Here is a 19,036-nt window from a genome sequence, read left to right as displayed (position 1 = left end):
AAGCCTTTGTGCGCTGTTACACAGGCCAGGCTTTTCCTGTAGTTCTTGACTAAATTTACACACACTGCAGCATGGATTTTGGCCCACTCCTCCATACAGATCTTCTCCAGATCTTTCAGGTTTCGGGGTTGTTGCTGATCAATATTGAGTTTCAGGTCTTTTCAAAGATTTTCTTTTGGGTTCAGGTCTGGAGACTGGCTAGGCCACTCCAGGACCTTGAAATGCTTCTTACAGAGCCACTCCTTAGTTGCCTTGGCTGTGTGTTTCGGGTCACTGTCATGCTGGAGAACCAGCTATGACCCATGCTCTTAATGAGGAAAGGAGGTTGTTGGCCAAACTCTAGTGATACATGACCCCAACCATTCTCTCTTCAATATGGTGCAGTCGTCCTGTCCCCTTTGCAGAAAAGCACCCCTAAATATGCTTTTTCCCCCACCGTGCTTGATAGTTGGAACGATGTTCTTGGGGTTGTACTCATCCTTCTTTTTCCTCCAAACACAGTGAGCGGAGTTGATACCAAAAAGTTTTATTTTGGTCTCATCTAACCACATGATCTTCTCTGCATCATCCAGATGTTCATTGATCAACTTCAAATAGTCTTGGACATGGGCTGGCGAGAAGGGGGACCTTATGTGCCCTGCAGGATTTTGAAAAACACTTGGCCCCGATTCATTATTTGTTTTTTTAAAGTCAATTTTCTTTTTTGTCTTGTATTTGCTGTCATTTTTTTTAATTATTCATATTGGCGCATGAATGTTGCAGAAAGTCAAAATTGATCTTTATTTTTTCATTTACATTTTTGCCACTTTTTAGTGCAAAAAAGTTGCACATTTCGCAAAATGGCACAAACATTGCCCCAAAATTTTTGACTTGCATAAATATGCAAATTGGCTCTACAGAGAGGAAAAGGACTAAAACTTTAGTGCCACCCATTGGAAGTTGCAATCCTAAAAGTCAATATCGACCCTTGAACGAGCCTTGTCACATGACTCAGAATAAAAACCATATCAGAATCTCAATTTGCAGGAGGATACTTATATACACCATGCATGATCCTCTGGGAAATTTAATATGCAAATTGCCTCACCAGAGAGGAAGAGAACTAGGACTCTAATGCCACTTATAGGAAGTAGCATTGAGATTCTGCTATGGCTTTTATCATGTCATATGACAAGGCTCATTAAAGGGTCGATATTGACTTTTATGATTGCCACTTCCAATAGGTGGCTCTAGAGTTCTAGTCCTTTTCCTCTTTGAAGGGTCAGTTTGCATATTTAATTTCCCAGAGGAGCATTGTATGGCCTTTATAAGTCTCCTCACTCTGACATGCCAGGCCTGACTTGCCACTCTCCACAAGGAGAAACCTTACCCCTTAGATCCCAGGCTTGGATAAAATCACTTCTAGGTAGTTGGAATACATTTGCGACATACTTTGTGACTTTTAGAAAAGTCTTAAATGAATAATCAGGGTGCCATGGAAATCGAAGCACCGCCCACAATGGTGAACATTGGAAAAAACAAGCCGACAAATGAAATAGATGTAAACAAAGAGGCAAATGGAAAGATGAATATGATGCAAAAAGTGAAAGAGTCGAAAACACCACTAGACAAAAAATGTGCAAATTCAATAAGAATTCGGGCTCCATAGTTGTGATTTTTATTAAGAGAAATGTCCCCTATAAGGTGCTTTTCATGGTTAGAACAATCATTTTGAGCTAACAAACTCACTTTAAGAGCTGTGCTCATATCAGAATTGTTTCAGATTTCCTTTCTCAATTTTTGGGGCAGAAAAACATTTTGCAGTAGCAGTAAAGTAAATGAGAATTTAAAATTATTTATAATTATTTTAATGCAAAAATCACAGTTCAGATTTTTTTTACACCCAGCATGCCAAGATCTGTTGTTGCCGAGCTTTTGTATTGGTTTTATTGGGGAAGACAAAGTATACAATATCAATTTTTGCAGATTCTACCTCAGACTACCTGGGGGTCCACAGCAAAATTCTCAAGTCTTTTGCTGTTGATTTCTTTGGTCCGAATGGTGTTTCCAAGCCAATGTCGGTGCATCCCGACCCCTTCTGCTGACATTTCATTCTATGTGACTGCTACAGTCAATCAGAGGCTGCGGTCACATGGGATGAAACCCCTCCACCGAGGGCCAAGATGAGCAGATACCAGCATGAAAACACTGTTATGATATAGTAAATAGCAAATCATCAACGTGTGAACATACTCTATGGTTAAAGTTCCAAGATGAGTTTTTTGGTGAGTTTTTGGAGCTGTGCAAAAAAATTTTTACAATTCCCACAAAGTTGATGGGACTTATAGAAATCTTATGCCCACTGTGCTCTTTCTTATGCTGCATTAACTGACCTGCAGTGTGTGTTTGAAATTCGCAAAATGTCAATTACTCTTGCGGGTGCGGTGAGTTTTATGTGTGGATTTAACTCATTGAATTCTGTTAGATACAGAAAATCCACAAGAAGAAAGCACATATGAATTTTGAGTGCTTTTCCACTGCAGAAACACAACTAAACAACACATGTAATCTGCCCATGACTATATCAATAATGTTTTGTGAAAGCAAAATACCAGGAAGTATCAAAAACAAAGTAATGGGTTGTCTACTACTCGGGTAATCCCTTGTCAATGTTTCCCCATTTTAAAATAACAACACTTACAGTCACCTCCGATGCCAGCGCTGCTACAAGTGGTGTCTTCCTTGACTCTTCCAGTGATTGTGTAACAGTGAGACGTCACGCAAATGCTATGGCCAATCAGCGGCCACTTGACCACCTTTGGACCTATGAAATACATCCGGGGAAAGAGAAAGCAGCAGTGCTCATTTAGTCCAGGTGTAAGTGATTTGTCCAAAGGCAGGAGGAGTGAAGCGGCCGCTGATTGGCCATAGCTCTCACACGATTGCCGGGAGAGACAGTGCCGACACCATGGAACCGCATCGGCACTGGATGGGAGTATAAGTGTTGTTATTTTAAAAGGGGGAAACATACAGATTGAGAATGGGTTATCCGACAATATCTTTAATTTAAAACACGACATACCAAAAAGAGACAAAGCTCACAGCATCAAAAATGTTATAACACAATGAAAAACACATAAAGGCTATGTTTCCACGGTCAGTATTAGGCAGCGCTTTGGACACAGCACATGTCCGCTCCATCCAAAGCACTGCCAGTTATTGTATGTGTGGTGATTCCACATGTGTTAATTAAACCATGCGGAATCACCGCATCCTGTACATTGGACTGTGATATTTATCTTGCGGAGACTGAGCATCTCGGCAAGATAAATTGACATGCTGCTGTCTAAAAAGACGCCCCGCATGTCAGTCTCCTCAGGGAATCTAGAGGCATCCACTATGCTCTAACATCTGGCTGCTGCAAATTGGACGCTTCAGCTGTACGCCTCATCCAATCCGCAGAGTTTACTGACCGTGGAAACATACCCAAAAAGTGCAGAAATGCTGCTGCAAATCTCCAACATTAAAAGCTTACCAACTATCCACTGTGGGAATGCAGCCCAAAGCTGGAAGGACATTAGAGGTCTGAAATACATGTTCTTAAATTTTCTAACATTAAAGTAATTGTAAAATAAAAAAAAATTAACAATCGGTGACGAAAAGATTCCATTGATTTTAATGTTTGGAATGTGTAAAATACCAATTTTTTTTTATATATATTATGCATTGATTTAATTGCAAAATAAAGTATAAATTATGCAAATCTAATAATCTCAGGCTGCACATATTTTCTTATATTCAGTCTTCCAGGTGTGGCGACAATCAGACATCTAACACTCACACCTGGCGTTCTCAAATACATGTGTAGTTATAAAACCTAATTGTCTCTTCTGTGTTGTGACTCTCACTGAATAAAACAACAGGAGATGTTGAAGGGAAAAGTAACTCGTTCAACAAGGATTAAAAGCCAATACATTAATCCTCCAACATCTTTAGGGTAGAATTAAATGTACAAAAATCAATGTGATTGTTGTAGCTCTGATAAGTAGTTAGTCGCAATTACTTTAGATGCCAGTTTGTATTAACAAGTGCAAATTTTCCAGCAGATGAATATCCGCTTAGTGAGTGGCGGTATTCACATTTCACGGCTCATGAAACACTGCTTTAAAGAGGCCACAACACTAGTATGAACCAATATGGGAATTTAACAGTTTAACATGTTGTGTTAAGACTTGTTGTCAAGTGTTAGATGCACTTATTCCAGGCAGGTCTAACATTTTTAATCTTCTGAATGTGGAATACTTAAGTTTCTCAGTTATCACTATTATTGTCCATGCAAGTCAAGAGGGATCCATGTCTGAATACAGTATATTATCATGTTTGATTAAGAAAAAAATGTTTGTTCTCCAAAATTCATGATTCACGGTCCAGAAACTCTCCACTTTGACATTTTTGTGTCTAATCATAATGCTTCTACATTTTTTTTTACAGTCTAGTGTTCCACTCCAATACTTAATGTGATTTTTTTTTTATCAGTGCACATTATTGTTGGTCGGGTGCCATTTGTGGATTATAAAGTGTTAGAAGGGGAAAGCGTCATGTGAAAAAACAGTGTTAGCCTGCAGATATGGGGTTAATCTGCAGGTTAATAACATTCTCAACCTACCTGGCGCCCGCACTTAGAGCCCCACTACCGGGAGGAACTGCAAATCCAGAGCCGGCTATTACTCAGTGCCGGGGTCATGATTACAGCCAACGCTCACTATGCACTGACCAGTGACTGAAGCCATGCCGGCACACCCCTGTGACTGAAAGTCCAAGTCTGACGAAAAGAATAAAGTTCATTTCCTCCCAGCAGCGGGTTTCTAAGTGTTGGTGCCGGACAGGTTCAGAATTCTGTTAACCTGCAGATGAACACTGTATCTGCAAAATTAATACCATTTTTTACATTTCAATTTCCCCTTAAATAGTGCATGAAAAACACCCCTTATTTAAAAATACATCATATATACTCTTCATGGCTGCCTTCGTCACTGTAGATTAGCTCTCTACTGAAAGGTAACTAGTGACACCTATGGAGGTAGCTACCCTATTGTTCACCTTTTATCAATTCTTGCTACATAACTAGGGATTTTAGCCAAGCCAGACAGTCCTCTACGGAGAGAAGCTCCTCATGAGGGCAGAGTAGGTTTTGCTTGGCTGAATAGGATCCCCTTGATACAGCTTTGGGGGTAATGGACTCTCCTTAAGTAAACCAGCTGATTATGGCACGTAAGTAACAATGTTCTAGAGACGAAGCATGTACATTAATTTTTTCTAGTCCGGAGAGTTTTTTTTCTTAACAGGAGAGGGCCAGTTTGTATTTTTGTTGAATAAAACTTTAACAGTAGGTTCTCCGTTCCAAAGTGCATTAATGGCAATTTAATGTGAACCTTTTACCTGGTAAACGCTATTTATCTGCATATATATGGTTTATCTGCAAGTACATAGCATTCCAATGCTGACTGTCTGCCTTGTTTGAAAGTATGGCTACTGAGAGAAAATTAACCTATTTGCTCCTGGGAGCCGTCAGTCACTGGGTAGGTGTACTGACTGATTACAGTCACAGTCCTGCTCATTGTACTGTGAACGGTGACTGTAAGTACGCCCCAACACTTTTATTGATAGCTTGGTCTGCAGATCATCAATGCAGAGATGGCTTTTAGTCACAAGGCTGGGGTGTACTTATAGACACTACTACAGTGCAGAGAACAGTGCTGTGTGTGATTTTATCCATCCCTGCACTGCTCTTATGACTGAAAGCCAGTGGCTATCGGGAAAAAGTAGGTTCATTTTCTCCTGGTAGCTGTACTTTCAGTAAGGTAGCCAACCAGCATTGGAAAGCTTTTTATCTGCCAACTATCCCTATATCTGCAGGTAAATGGAGTTTTCCGAGGTGACAGGTTCCATTTCAATAGTTGAACTCTACTCTGCACTTCTGATGTCATGTACTGTGAGATAGCTGTCTGTAGATGGGTGTCTGTTTTGACATCTTATCCTAGTCATGTTACAAGGCTCATTAAAGGATCTGACATTGACGTATAGGGTTGTTACAAGGCAGTAGTAAAATCTACTTCCAGAGCTAGTTTGCATATTTTTTTCTTATGAACCACTGTGAATAAAACCAAGTCCTTAGACATAGCTGGTATCTTTAATGAGAGCAAGTTCCTCCACAAAACAGTACCTCCTGACAAAGCAATCATGCCTATCCAATCAATGAGATGTTTCTCAGAAGACATGCAGACATTTTTATGCCCTTATTTATGTGATTCAGAATAAAATAAATATATTTGTAACAGAATAGTCACAAAATAGTACATGACGCAATGTTATGGGCATTACAGGGCTATGGTATTGCCAATTTGCATATAACCTTCAATGCTTTTATTACCCACGACATATTGTATGTGAACGTTTCTGCTTGATTTACCACGGCCCTAATTGCAACATATTTTGGCCCATATGACCTGATCTGAACAAATCAAATCCTCTCAAAATAGATCATCTTATAAATATTTTATGGGCTTAGTTTCACTGTATTTATCAGAAATGGTTGTCATTTCCAATAAGCATTTAATGCTGGAACGCTGACACGTTTGACAGTATCCTGGAGAATTTATAGCAAGTTGTAGTGATTAAAATTTAAGAAACTGTTAGCATCTGTTCAATTCATTCAAATATTGAAACACTGAAGCTTTACATGTATCCGGTGTGACCATTAATAATTCAATGCAAAGTATTCCTGAGATTTTCCTTATATCATAAGTCAGGATGTTTGTTATAATACAATTATGAAGTTTAGGGATTGACATATGTAACAATACAATGTGAGATTACTGCATCTTTCTGTAAATGCAGGTCTAAATATAAAAAAACCCACATAAATAATTCACATGTCCTACATTATTTGTATGAGAGACAGAAAGGTTTACAAATTGTTATTCTGTGTTTGTTTAGAGTGTGTAAAGATGAATATGACACTTGATATATTCTCGTCACTCGTATTTCATTTTGTTAAAGTCAGTCTAAGTTAAAAATGTGATATTCTAATAGAGACTTCACACGTCAGTGATGTCACTGGATATTTTATGACATCAAGAGAACAATTCAGATGAAATTACTGTCTACACTATTTTGTAATATTCTGGTATAGGTTTCCTGTTGATTTACCAGCTGAAACTACACTTTAAATATATACCAGTGAAATGTTGGGAATCATCTTTTTGTGCACTGGTTTTCCTTGTTCTTATTGGAATGTGGATATTGTAAAGTAAAACTGAAAGCAGCAAAACTATAAAGGAACAGAATTGATACAAGTAGTAAGCAAACCTGTGAAACAAATCAAAATATGTGTTAAACCTTAGATAATTAAAGTACCCCCTTTTACTTTTTTTTATTATAGCTTTAACCCCTTCAAGACCTTGCCCTTTTCCGTTTTTGCATTCTCGTTTTTCGCTCCCCTCCTTCCCAGAGCAATAACTTTTTTATTTTTCCGTCAATATGGCCATGTGAGGACTTGTTTTTTATGGGACAAGTTGCACTTTTGAAAGACATCATTGGTTTAGCAGGTCATGTACTAGAAAATGGGAAATACATTCCAAGTGCGGTGAAATTGCAAAAAAGTGCAATCCCACACTTGTTTTTTGTTTGGCTTTTTTGCTAGGTTCACTAAATGCTAAAACTGACCTGCCATTTTGAATACCCGTAGCGTCTCCATTTTTCGTGATCTGGGTCAGGTGAGGGCTTATTTTTTGCTTGCTGAGCTGACATTTTTAATGATACCATTTTGGTGCAGAAACGTTCTTTTGATCGCCTGTTATTGCATTTTAATGCAATGTCGTAGCGACCAAAAAACCGTAATTCTGGCGTTTTTTAATTTTTTCTTCTCTACGCTGTTTAGGGATCAGGATAATGCTTTTTTTTAATTGTTTTATTTTGAATGGGGCGAAAGGGGGGTGATTTAAACTTTTACTTTCTTTTTATATTTTCAATTTTTTTTTTACTTTTGCCATGCTTCAATAGCCTCCATGGGAGGCTAGAAGCTGGCATAGCCTGATTGGCTCTGCTACATAGCAGTGATCATCAGATCATTCCTACGTAGCTGAAGTACAGGCTTGCTATCAGCGCCGACCACAGGGTGGCGCTCACAGCAAGCCGGCATCAGCAACCATAGAGGTCTCAAGGAGATCTTTGGTTGCTATGCCGACGCATCGCTGACCCCCGATCATGTGACGGGGTTTGGCAATGCGCTCATTTCCGGGCCGATGGCTGGAAGCACCAGTTAAATGCCGATGTCAAGCGGCATTTAACTAGTTAATAGTGGTGGGTGAATCGTGATTTCACCTGTCGCTATTGCGGGCACATGTCAGTTGTTCAAAACAGTCCCAGTTTTGATGCGGGCTCACCGCCACAGCCCGCATCAAAGCGGGGGTACCAACCTCCGCAGTAATAGTACGGCAGAGGTCGGTAAGGGGTTAAGCCCTATTGACAGTCTATCGGGCAGTTTCATTAGATAGTGTCCTTGGATTGCTGCTAACTAACAGATATGCCTCATGAAGAGTTAATTTGTGCTACCACCAGCCTTCAGGTGTGTTTCACAGATGCAATGTTGGTACACAGTTCTATACAGTGCTGAGCCCTAATCCACAACTGTTCTAAGCCAGAATATGGCAAGAACCACTCAACTAAGTCTAAAAAATGACAGTCCATCATTAATTTAATCTTGAAGGTAATCTCAATTGCATTCATGAAAACCTTCAAAGGCTATGATAAAATTGTCTCCCTTGAGGACTTCCCCAGGAAAGAAAGATGAATTACATCTGCTGCAGAGGATAAGTTCATCAGAGATTATCAGCCTCAGAAAATGAAAATTGACTGCATCTCACATAACAGCCTTCATAAATTATGCACAGACATTAAGTAACAGACACGTTTGCACATCAACTGCCAAAATTGCTGTAAAGAGACAACCGCTGAGCACCACAACCAGGAAGAAGACACTTGTTTCGACCAAGCAACACAAGGACTGGACACTAGATCAGTGAAAATCTGTACTGTAGTCTGATGATTCAAAATTAGAATTCTTTTGGTACCAACTGTTAATTTTTTTGTGAGATGCAGAAAATGTAAGAAAGTTGCGTCTACACGTATGTTGCCCAATGTGAAGCATGGCTACTAGTGATGAGCGAATATACTCGGTACTCGAAATTTCCTGAGCACACTCAGGTGTCCTCTGAGTATTTGTAAGTACTCGGAGATTTAGTTTTCAGTGCCGCAGCTGAATGATTTACATCTGTTAGCCAGCTCAATTACATGTGGGGATTCCCTAGCAACCAGGCAACCCCCACAAATACTTATGCTGGCTAACAGATGTAAATCATTCAGCTGCGGCGCTGAAAACTAAATCTCCGAGTACTTACAGATACTTGAACACCCGAGCTTGCTAGGAAAATCTCGAGTACTGAGTATATTCGCCCATCACTAATGGCTACCACAGCATTCTGCAACAACATGCAATCCAATCTAATTTTCACTTACTGGAACTATCATTTGTGTTGCAACAGTACAATGACCAAAAACACCTCCAGGCTATATAAGAGCTAGGTGACCAAGATGGGATAGTGGGTCAAATAACATGGAATCCACAATCATCCAAACTCAACCCAATTGAGATGGTTTATGATTAATTAAACCACAAACCTTTTGGATTGCCGTCAAGATTGTCTTAAAGCCACTCTAGGTGACTACCTGATGGAAATGTTTGAAGGAATGCCAAGGGGGTATAATGGTGTCATCACAATAAAAGCAGGTTACTTTGAGAAATATAAGGTGTAACACATATTCTGGTTTGTTTCACCCTTGTTTCTTTACTCCACGTTTCCATATTTGTTCCCTCATAATTTTACCACCTTCAGTCTAAGAATGAAAACCATTGCATGAACAGGTACTGAACAGGTACTGTAGTTGTTAAAGCACCACTGCAACATTTTCTTTTTATTTCAGCTCTGGAGCGGTGGCCCTAATGTAAGTTTCTTGTCTGTAATATTATAATCTTGGTGCATTTTGTAAATAGCTTACCAATTATGTGAAATTTTTTTACAACATATCAATGATGTATTTTATTTGCATTTTAAAGAAGCACTTGATTTAGGATTCATGTGAGCTCTTTGTGTTTTCCAGCGGCCTTCCTTTGCCAACAGTTCATGGTGCCAACCTGGTAAATTCAAGTGGAGGATCTGGAAGTTCCAGTGAATCTGAAACCAGCTCTGAATCAGATTCTGATAGCGAGAGCAGCTCCAGTGACAGTGAATGTAATGAAGAAAACCGTAATGTAACCCCAGAGGTAACATTATGCACTGTAATCCTTGCTTTAAGAAGTTGTGTATGTATGTCAGTTTATTCACTATTGACTGTACTCTTCGCTAGTGCTGAAGGAATACACACATAAGAAATGCCATAAAAATGTGGTCAGTGTTCCATATCTGAATTTCCTGCATTTCCCCCAGAAATTATTTCTGCTTTTTGATTTGGCTATTCCTGTAACTCCGAAAGACTCTATACCACTTCTTTTACTACCTCTCCATTGTGCTTTGTTTTATTTTATGTAAACTAGCATATTTTCCTACATTACCAATGCATTTGCTTTAAATATTGCTGTGTGTATGTGTACCATCAATAAGCGCTCTGTTTGCTTAGTATTCAACAGAGATTGCCCTAAACTAACATTATAAAAAATGTATCATTTGATGGGATTATTTATCATTTTTGGTTTTCTTAGATTTCTCTGGGGCACTGTTTTAAATTAACGAAAGCATCCAATATGCTTGCTAATTAGGCATTTTGATAAATAATCCTTTGTTTTTTGAGAGCCATACTTTTTTTTATAGGAAAGTTATTTTTTTTCTATACATTTCTCTTGTTTGTCTAAAATGTTATCCTGTTTTAAACCTACAGCCTGAACCACCATCTACAAACAAATGGCAACTGGACAAGTGGTTAAATAAAGTCAATCCACATAATAAAACGATAATTAGCAACCAAAATGATGTGCATTCAGATAATAATTCTGAGCCTCAGAATAGCCAACAGGTTGAAGACGAAAGCAAAAGGGAACCCAGCAGTGTTAGCTCTCAGCCAGATTCCCTTCCCAAAGATAAAGAACTATTGAGTCCAGTTAGAGAGAAAAACAAACCTAGGATACCGCAAAAACCTCCAGAGTCTAAACCTTCAAAACAAAAGTCGCCAGCTCAGATTGAAACCACTCCACAAAGAGCTGTTGCTAAAAAACAACCAAAAAAGGTTGAAAGAACATCAAGTGCAGAAGACTACGCTTGGAATAAACCAAACCCCACCAGCAGCACTCCCAAAGAGAAAGATGTACGAGAAAACCAAGAGCCACCAAAAGCAAGGACAAAAGCCACTGTTGCTAAAACTGCTCCAAGAAAGGAGCAAAGGACTTGCACAAGTAATGCATCTGAGAAAAAGAAAGCAAGAGGGACAAGTAAAATAGTCCCTAAGTCTAGGGAGTTTATTGAAACGGATTCAGCATCAGATTCAAACACTGACCAAGAAGAAGTCCTTCAGGTCAAGCAATCAAAGGCTTGCACTGGTCCAACAAATCCGATTAAGTCAAAAGACTGTACCAACAACATCTTAAGTGTCAGCAGCTTAACCAGCAATAGCAGCGGTGTATCACTTGATCAAACTCAAAATGATCTGGAGGAACCATTTTCTCCTCTTCCTGTGGTTCAAAATGAACTTCTATCACCACTTAGGGAATTTGAAGAGATTAAGTCTTTATGGGTGAAAATAGACCTCAGTCTGCTATCCAGAGTACCAGGTCAAGAGACTTTTGAGAGTGAGGTCTTAAAGAGTGAAATCAGAGACCAAGGTTTTAAACACAAGCCACAAACACCAGCCACAGCCACTGAGAAAAACTGCACAAAATCTAGAAGGAAGCACAAGGTAAGTTAATGTAAAACAGAAATTCAATGGGATGAAATGTTAACACTTATTTTACTTTTTTATTTTTTTTATGTTCCTACTGTCCATGCTTACATTTACATGCTAGAAATTAATGTTCTCATTTCACTAAATGTAGGGTTTTTTTTAATCTAAGCAAAAAAAATTAATTTACCAAGTTCGACCCACACCAGAAAACTGCTACAGAGGGAATGACACATTTTTCCCTTCACCTTTCATCTGATTTTGTGCTATTTATCAGAAATACTATAATAAGGCAAAAATTCACTTCTTTTTAGAAAGAGTTCACAAATATAGCAAAATATACTGTTGTTCAAAGCTTTGTTTTCTGGAAGCAATTGTCTACCATTGTCTCCTACATAATAGAGCTTGAAAAGTGAAGAAATAAAATATATATAATTGAATGGGTTGATTTGGGTTATAACTGATTCCTATATTGTTTTATCAGTAATAAAGCAGTAATTCCATAATATATTGTAATTAATGTAGAAAAATAATGGCATTGTACTATCCCTCTGATATCCCTCCTACAAATTAATGAATAAATTGACAATGGGGTGTTATTACTTGGGGGTGTACATATGCTGACATTTTCCAATCAGTTCTGTCTTGGTAGGGACACACGCACCCCTTTCACAAGATGAATGGCTGTCCCTAATTAACAATTTATTCATAAATCTTTCCTAATAATAGGAATTCTAATAAAAGACACTCCAGAATTATTTCACTATGAATTTAAGTATGGTACTTACTAAAACAACAGTGCCAACAGTTGTGAAAGATTGGATGAGAGATAAAAATGTTAATCTATTAAAGAAGTATTATCGAGTTATTACATTGCTTTATTAGTTAGACAGCATGAAAATAAGCAAGTTTGTTATAGGCTTGCTATTTATAACTGCTGTCATTATTTTGCAAAGAGAGCATTTATCTTTCATAGTGTACAGTTAGTTTGGCCAAGTGTGCATAGTAGTTACATTCCAGGATAGAAGTTAGCTCATAACATACCAGCCACCTCTCTCCAGCCTATTGTTTTCTATACAGCAGTTATCTGCTCCCTCTCCTTCTCAGCTCCTGACAAGCTGCTGTTATAAATCTTAAAAATCACCAACCCCTGCATCAGCTTCTCGTAAAGTAGTTCTTCTAATCACAGCTCTCACTTTCTTGAGAATTGTGCTTGTTCTAAGTTCAAATGCACTGTTATCTCTGTGTAAATGCAGTGATAATATTGTAGACTTCAGAACACAAATTTCTGAATGTGTTATAGCAAAACTTGTGCTTAACTTTATAGTTATACTAATATTACAGTTATACTGCTGACCATTACTGTCACTGAAGGAGGAGTGCCCACCTTGCCTAAAAACAGAAGTAAGGAGATTGTATGAAGACTGGATAGCTCTGGGCTGCTCAACAGACAATTTGAGAATATCCATATCAGAATTTTGGCATAATTTATTTTCTTACACAAAATTACTTTGCAGAACTTTGGTTGCTTTTTAAAACAACCAAACCAGAGATAAAATGTCAATGTAGCCATTCCTCAACAATTTCTTTAGTTCAATTGGCTATTCTCATTCCATAGATGCTAAAATTAATGGGCACTAAAGCTGTACATTGAAAATACTATAAGTTCAAAGAGATCTGTGTTTCAGTTTAAAAAATGATGGTAATGATGAGTATGTGGGGAGTGAAACTGCCTAGTGTAACCTTTTAAGCACAGTGGAGTCATTAGCTCAATGTACTCCTAAGTGACTGTTCCCGTAGGTCTCAGGGCTGGGGTTGACACTTTTTCAGTGCCCCCGAACAGTATGTTTCCAGTAGATTATATAGATGTTATGTGTTTCATTACATGGCTCATAAGGAAGAGAGCTGACCTACATACACCAAAAGAAGGTCAAACTGTTGAAGAGACTCATTAAATCCCATTAGTTAAATGGAATATGTTCTTCATCCACTCTACTGTAGCACAGTGAAAGGAGATCTCTTAAACCCATGACCCATTGAAGACTAAATTACAGTACTTCTGTACTTGCAATGTGAAAGTTATTATTACATCTAAATTCTGAATAAAAAGTTACCAATATGTGACTTCCGAGAAAAATTGAGGCCATTTCTACAGTATGTAATCATGATTAAAAAAGTGATGCAAACAGATCTGTCTGGCTTAGAGGAGTAGTTTCACAACAACTCCAAGCCTTAAGTAGCCTAAACCTTTATGAATATTGTGTTTAATAACAAAATCCCCTTTCAGACACATAGTCTCCTTTGGATTAAAAACATCTAAGTTGGAATTCAATACATATATTTCATAAGTTCTCGTGGGGAGGTAAAAGATACAGATACTAATCTATTGAAACTAGTTAACATATTGCTTAATTCAAATAGTCAGTAGGCACTAATGGTAAAACACTATTTTTAAATACTTAAAAAACTTTTCGCAATGTGGTTGTACACTTTTAATTTTTGTTGAGTTTTGGAAGCATTTACACCATCTGGACAGTTGTTTGTGAATTGAATGTTCCTTAATTGGCTCTTTGATGTTTCAAGACCCCAGAGCATAAACAAAGTAGGATGTAAAAATAAAACATAACCTAATACACACCTCACCGCTCACCATTCCGGCTGCTCACACTACTCGTTCCCCTTTGTCCGGTCCTCCTTGGCTCTTCTTGCAGGTGAGTATTAGTTATATTTTGTCAACCGTTTACTGGCCCTTTACGTTCAGCCAGCAGGCAATCAATTGGCTGAACAAAAAAAATAATTCTAGAGAAAACAGATTGTTGTAGAATTAAACACAAATTATTTTGCCCATTTCTGATACTCATAAAAATGTTGTCAAATCTAGAGATAAGTTCATAAATTTGAGTAGAATTGAATTCTATTAGAATTTGACAAAGATCCCCATTCTCAAAATTGCTGATTTTTTTGTAATTCACTTCTTTTTTTTAAATAAATTGATCTTCATTACTTTTTAAAGAGAAGTATAAATGCAAACACAAGGCACAAATTATACCTGAAATAGCAGGTCAGCGAGACCACATAGAAATAACAATAAACAGTGTTTTCATAACATTTAAAAGCAAATTAAAATAAAGTAAAATAAAGACAATCCAAGGTAGGGTCACAGGTTGTACATTGGTTCAATGTGTTATATAATGTTACCTGCATAGTGACTCAAACTTAAACATTGAATCGTTTCATACTATTTTCACCAAAAACATCCTTATCCCATTAGTAAGGGCCAAAAACCCCCACCATGAAACAAAACACTTAAAAATGAGGCTTTATAGAAGGCCAAAAGTATTTTTATTATAACAATTCATTAAAAACAGTATCATGCAAGAACGTGTATAATGAGATATAATATAAATAAGAGGAGTCCGAATACAGGAAAAAAGGTGGGTATACCTGGGTATAAGAAGCATATGCTACTCTGCCTAAAAGGTCAACTCCTAAGAAAAACAATTTGTTCCTACCACATAGTTGTGTCTAATAGATAGAAATGTATGGATACACAGACTAAGTATGAGGGAATCCTAACAGATTCTATCATTATTATACAGTCCCAACATCAATGAGTATAACTATCAAGGAGGAAAGTAATAGTGGACTAATATAAAAATATCTTGTGTTTATAAGAATATAGGACTTGTAATACAAGTGAGGTTGCCAGCAGTGCAGGGAGCCAGGGACCTACCACTCCTGACACACGTTTCTCTACTGTAATTTAATAAGGGGGATAAGAAAGAAAGCAAGAGCAGAGGCTAAAACCAAAAACACAGAGACACACAAATACAAAGAGGGATAGGGGAGAGGAAGTTTTGGAAAGAGGGTAAGGGGAACAGCAGAGAGGCTCCTAAAGTGTTTCTCCCTATAAGGTTGAGGTAAACAGCAGATAATTTAAACTCCATCTAATAGAACCATGATTTATAGAATTTATCATGGGTGTTATTGATCGTGGAAGTGAGTTTCTCCATTAGCATAATCTCATTTATTTTGGAAAACCAGAGCGAGATTGTCGGAGTGGTAGCACTTTTCTATAACAAAGGAATGTATGCTTTAGCAGACACAATCAGTTGTCTCAATATCAAGGTTTTATAAGTTTTTAAAGGGATATCACTGTGATGGAGAAGGATGAGAGCTGGATCCAGGTCTGATAGAAGATCAGAGAATTTATGAGTCACTAGTTGTACTTTTCCCCAGAAAGGAGAAAGAAGTTTGCAAAGCCAGAATATTTTGTAATAAGTCACCTTCTTCTTCCCCACAACTCCAAAACATGGGACTAGCATCTGGAAACATAGGGTGTAGGTGGGTTGGCACCACATACCACCGACAGAGTAGTTTATAGCCGGCCTCTTGAAGTAATTCAATTCTGCAGGGATTCAGGTAAGTGGTAATTGCTGGCCAACATTTTTCTGTCCCATAAACAACCACCAAAAGGGTAAAAAGTTATATTCACCTTACCGATGTCCTCTCTGGCCCTTTTGCTATTCATTGCCACACATCTGGTCTTTGTCGCATATTCTGGGCCCCCACTACTTGCACTGGAATCCCTGGGCCTCTTATGATGACCTAAGAACTCTGGCTTTCATGATGCTTGTGAGGGCTGTAGACAGGAACACGGAAAGTCAACGGCACACGTGATGACATCATCATGAAGTGACATTTTGAACAAATTCACAGAACCTTTCCAATGCGAGCAGTGGGGGTTCAGAAGAAGCAATGAGGACCGGATGGATAACAATAAGTAGCAGAGGGGCTGGAGAGGTGAAAAGTAAGGTGAGTATAATGGTTCTTTTCACTTTTTTACATAGTATGTTTATTATTCTCTGTGGTCTGTAAGAATCATTCAATTCATGTAAAATTACTTCTCCATGAATTGATTTTATCGCGAAAGAAAAGAGTGAACAGGCGAACTTTGCTGATCCGTTCATCTCTTGTCAAATCTAATAAAGTAATGCCATTTGTGGCACAAAATATTGATTGGCTGCTAACTATTGCTTGTCTGCTTGAACTAACATTGATTCTTCGAATGAAGGGTTTCCTGCTGATTTTTCCTGGATAGTGATGGTCCTGACCACTAGCTGTGCAGGAAACATCAATACAATTACATTCATATGACTGAAGCTGTGCTTCAGAACCTAAAAAATGTGTAAAGCACCTCCATCTCTTTGGTCTTCTGAAAGGAAGAGATCTCAGATGTCAGACCCCCTTAATCATTTTATAGCACATCTTAATAAATATAGCATATCGATTTATTATCAGAATACCCCTTTTAGACTTTTTACTAACATAACATCCCGTCATTCCAGTCTGTGTCCATCTAAGAATTGACATGACTTCCATGTCAAGTAATAGTGATATGTTTTCTGGTTAGCATTTTTGCACACTAGTTTTTTGGGGGGCTGTGTGTCTTCCTGAAATATCTGTTTCTTTACAATGTAAGTTTTTTTGTTTTATTTCTATTTATCTGATATTTACATTTGAGATTATCTTAGGTCCAATAGCTATTGGAATAATTGACTTAAAAATACTTGATTATATTACAGTATATATAGTAATAAACTGTTGTAAGATGCTGTTGTAAATAAGGAGTATTGCAAAATTGTAAACTATTTCCTGATATCCTCTCAAGCAGTGTGAAAGCAGTGACCTGCAAATTGACTGTAAAAAGCAACGCTTGGATGAAACCTCCTGTCTACTTCCTCCATGCATCTCTCCCATTCCTAGTAGCAGGACGTCGAGCACTAAAGAGTGAGTATATTAGCCTTGTATCATCGTTACTCTGGTTATTATTAATTCATTTGCACCATGTATTTTGCAAAAATCCATACCGAGCTTTGGTCAAGCTGTTCCTAGTGATGAGTAAATCTGATGAAATTATGAATTCAGCAGTTCGCTTGAATTTGGCCAAGAAATTTGATTTTCATTGAATTTATTTTGACTTGAATGAACTGTACATCATTATGCTCTAAGGTTTCTCCAGACCCCAATCCATCATAAATGCGTGTTAAAAAAAAAAGAAAAGAAAAACGTGAAATATACTCACCCGACTTTCAGCTGTTCCCCCTCCAAGCTTCGCTTCGGTCTAGCCATTTTCTTTGGTTTTGTCAATGAATCTTCAAACTCTTCCTCATCCGGCATCTCGATTGCCTTTTCATCTTTGGTGTTGATTAAGCCATGGCATTATGATGTTTTGTAAAGCAGATCTTGTAATCACAGCCTAGTCAGCAAAGTACAAGCCAAAGATGCTGGTTGCATGAATTAGCTGAAGATGGTCCATTGGCAAAATCAAATAAGTAAGGTGAGTACCAAATGAGTACTAACATTTTTTTTCAACCCCTTTACAACTCTTCTAAATCCAGAAAAATGGTGGCCGGTCACCAATTTGCTGGATTCGTGCTATTCTGATCACAAAGAAAATGGACCTAATCTTTTGTTCAGTGGGATTTTTTTTTTAGATGTAAGTGAAACTTATATATCTGTGGTGTGCATAGAAAATGGCGGAGCAAAGTATTTAGAAAGAACTGCAAAAATACTAGAATGTGTTGTATCTATTGCTACATTGTCATGTAATGCCAGAAATGAATTGTGTCCTCATAAAGTAATCAGTTAAAGTTCCTAATGATTGACAAGAACTATAAGGCTGCATTCCCAGGTATGATCTCCAATGCTGTCAGCCACAGTGATACCAGCAGTGGCATATATTGGTGCGAGGAAAACGCTCATTTTACCCTTGGCATTAAAAGAGGAGACATTTTCATCTAGTTGTGGGCACTGTAAATGGCAGCGGATTTTCCACAAGTGAGTACGAAAACGGAAAATCTGATCTGTTTTCGCACTTTGGGAATTTAGTGTAAGGCACTGCTGCAAAGAAGTATTTGGAAAATGGTAAAACTTTTAAAATACAATAAGGTGTTTTTTAATGAAACCATTAGTTCCCATTAGGGTATGTGCACACAAGGTCTGTTTCAGTAATCTGCCTGAAATCCAAAAAGTGATAAAAACAAAATGTGAAACAATATGAGTGGTCATG

The 19,036-nt window shown here is 37.9% G+C and overlaps 1 protein-coding gene across 5 annotated transcripts in view; it reads left to right on the top strand.

Annotated features, from left to right (window-relative positions):
* Positions 1–19,036, top strand: part of AFF2 (ALF transcription elongation factor 2) — a 706,159-nt gene that overhangs the window by 618,880 nt on the left and 68,243 nt on the right. For 2 of the 5 annotated variants that reach the window (XM_077285241.1, XM_077285244.1), the window contains 3 exons: positions 10,198–10,360; positions 10,972–11,982; positions 17,636–17,754. In XM_077285241.1, the coding sequence (XP_077141356.1) occupies positions 10,198–10,360; positions 10,972–11,982; positions 17,636–17,754 (1,293 nt within the window). Of the gene's footprint in view, positions 1–10,020; positions 10,042–10,197; positions 10,361–10,971; positions 11,983–17,635; positions 17,755–19,036 lie in introns of all 5 variants that reach the window. The other 3 variants (XM_077285243.1, XM_077285242.1, XM_077285245.1) reach the window with 3 other exon arrangements.

This window comes from Ranitomeya variabilis, chromosome 2 (assembly GCF_051348905.1).
Source record: "Ranitomeya variabilis isolate aRanVar5 chromosome 2, aRanVar5.hap1, whole genome shotgun sequence".
Classification (NCBI taxonomy): domain Eukaryota; kingdom Metazoa; phylum Chordata; class Amphibia; order Anura; family Dendrobatidae; genus Ranitomeya; species Ranitomeya variabilis.
Note: the sequence above shows the minus strand (reverse complement) of the source record. Positions and strands in the feature narration are given on the sequence as shown.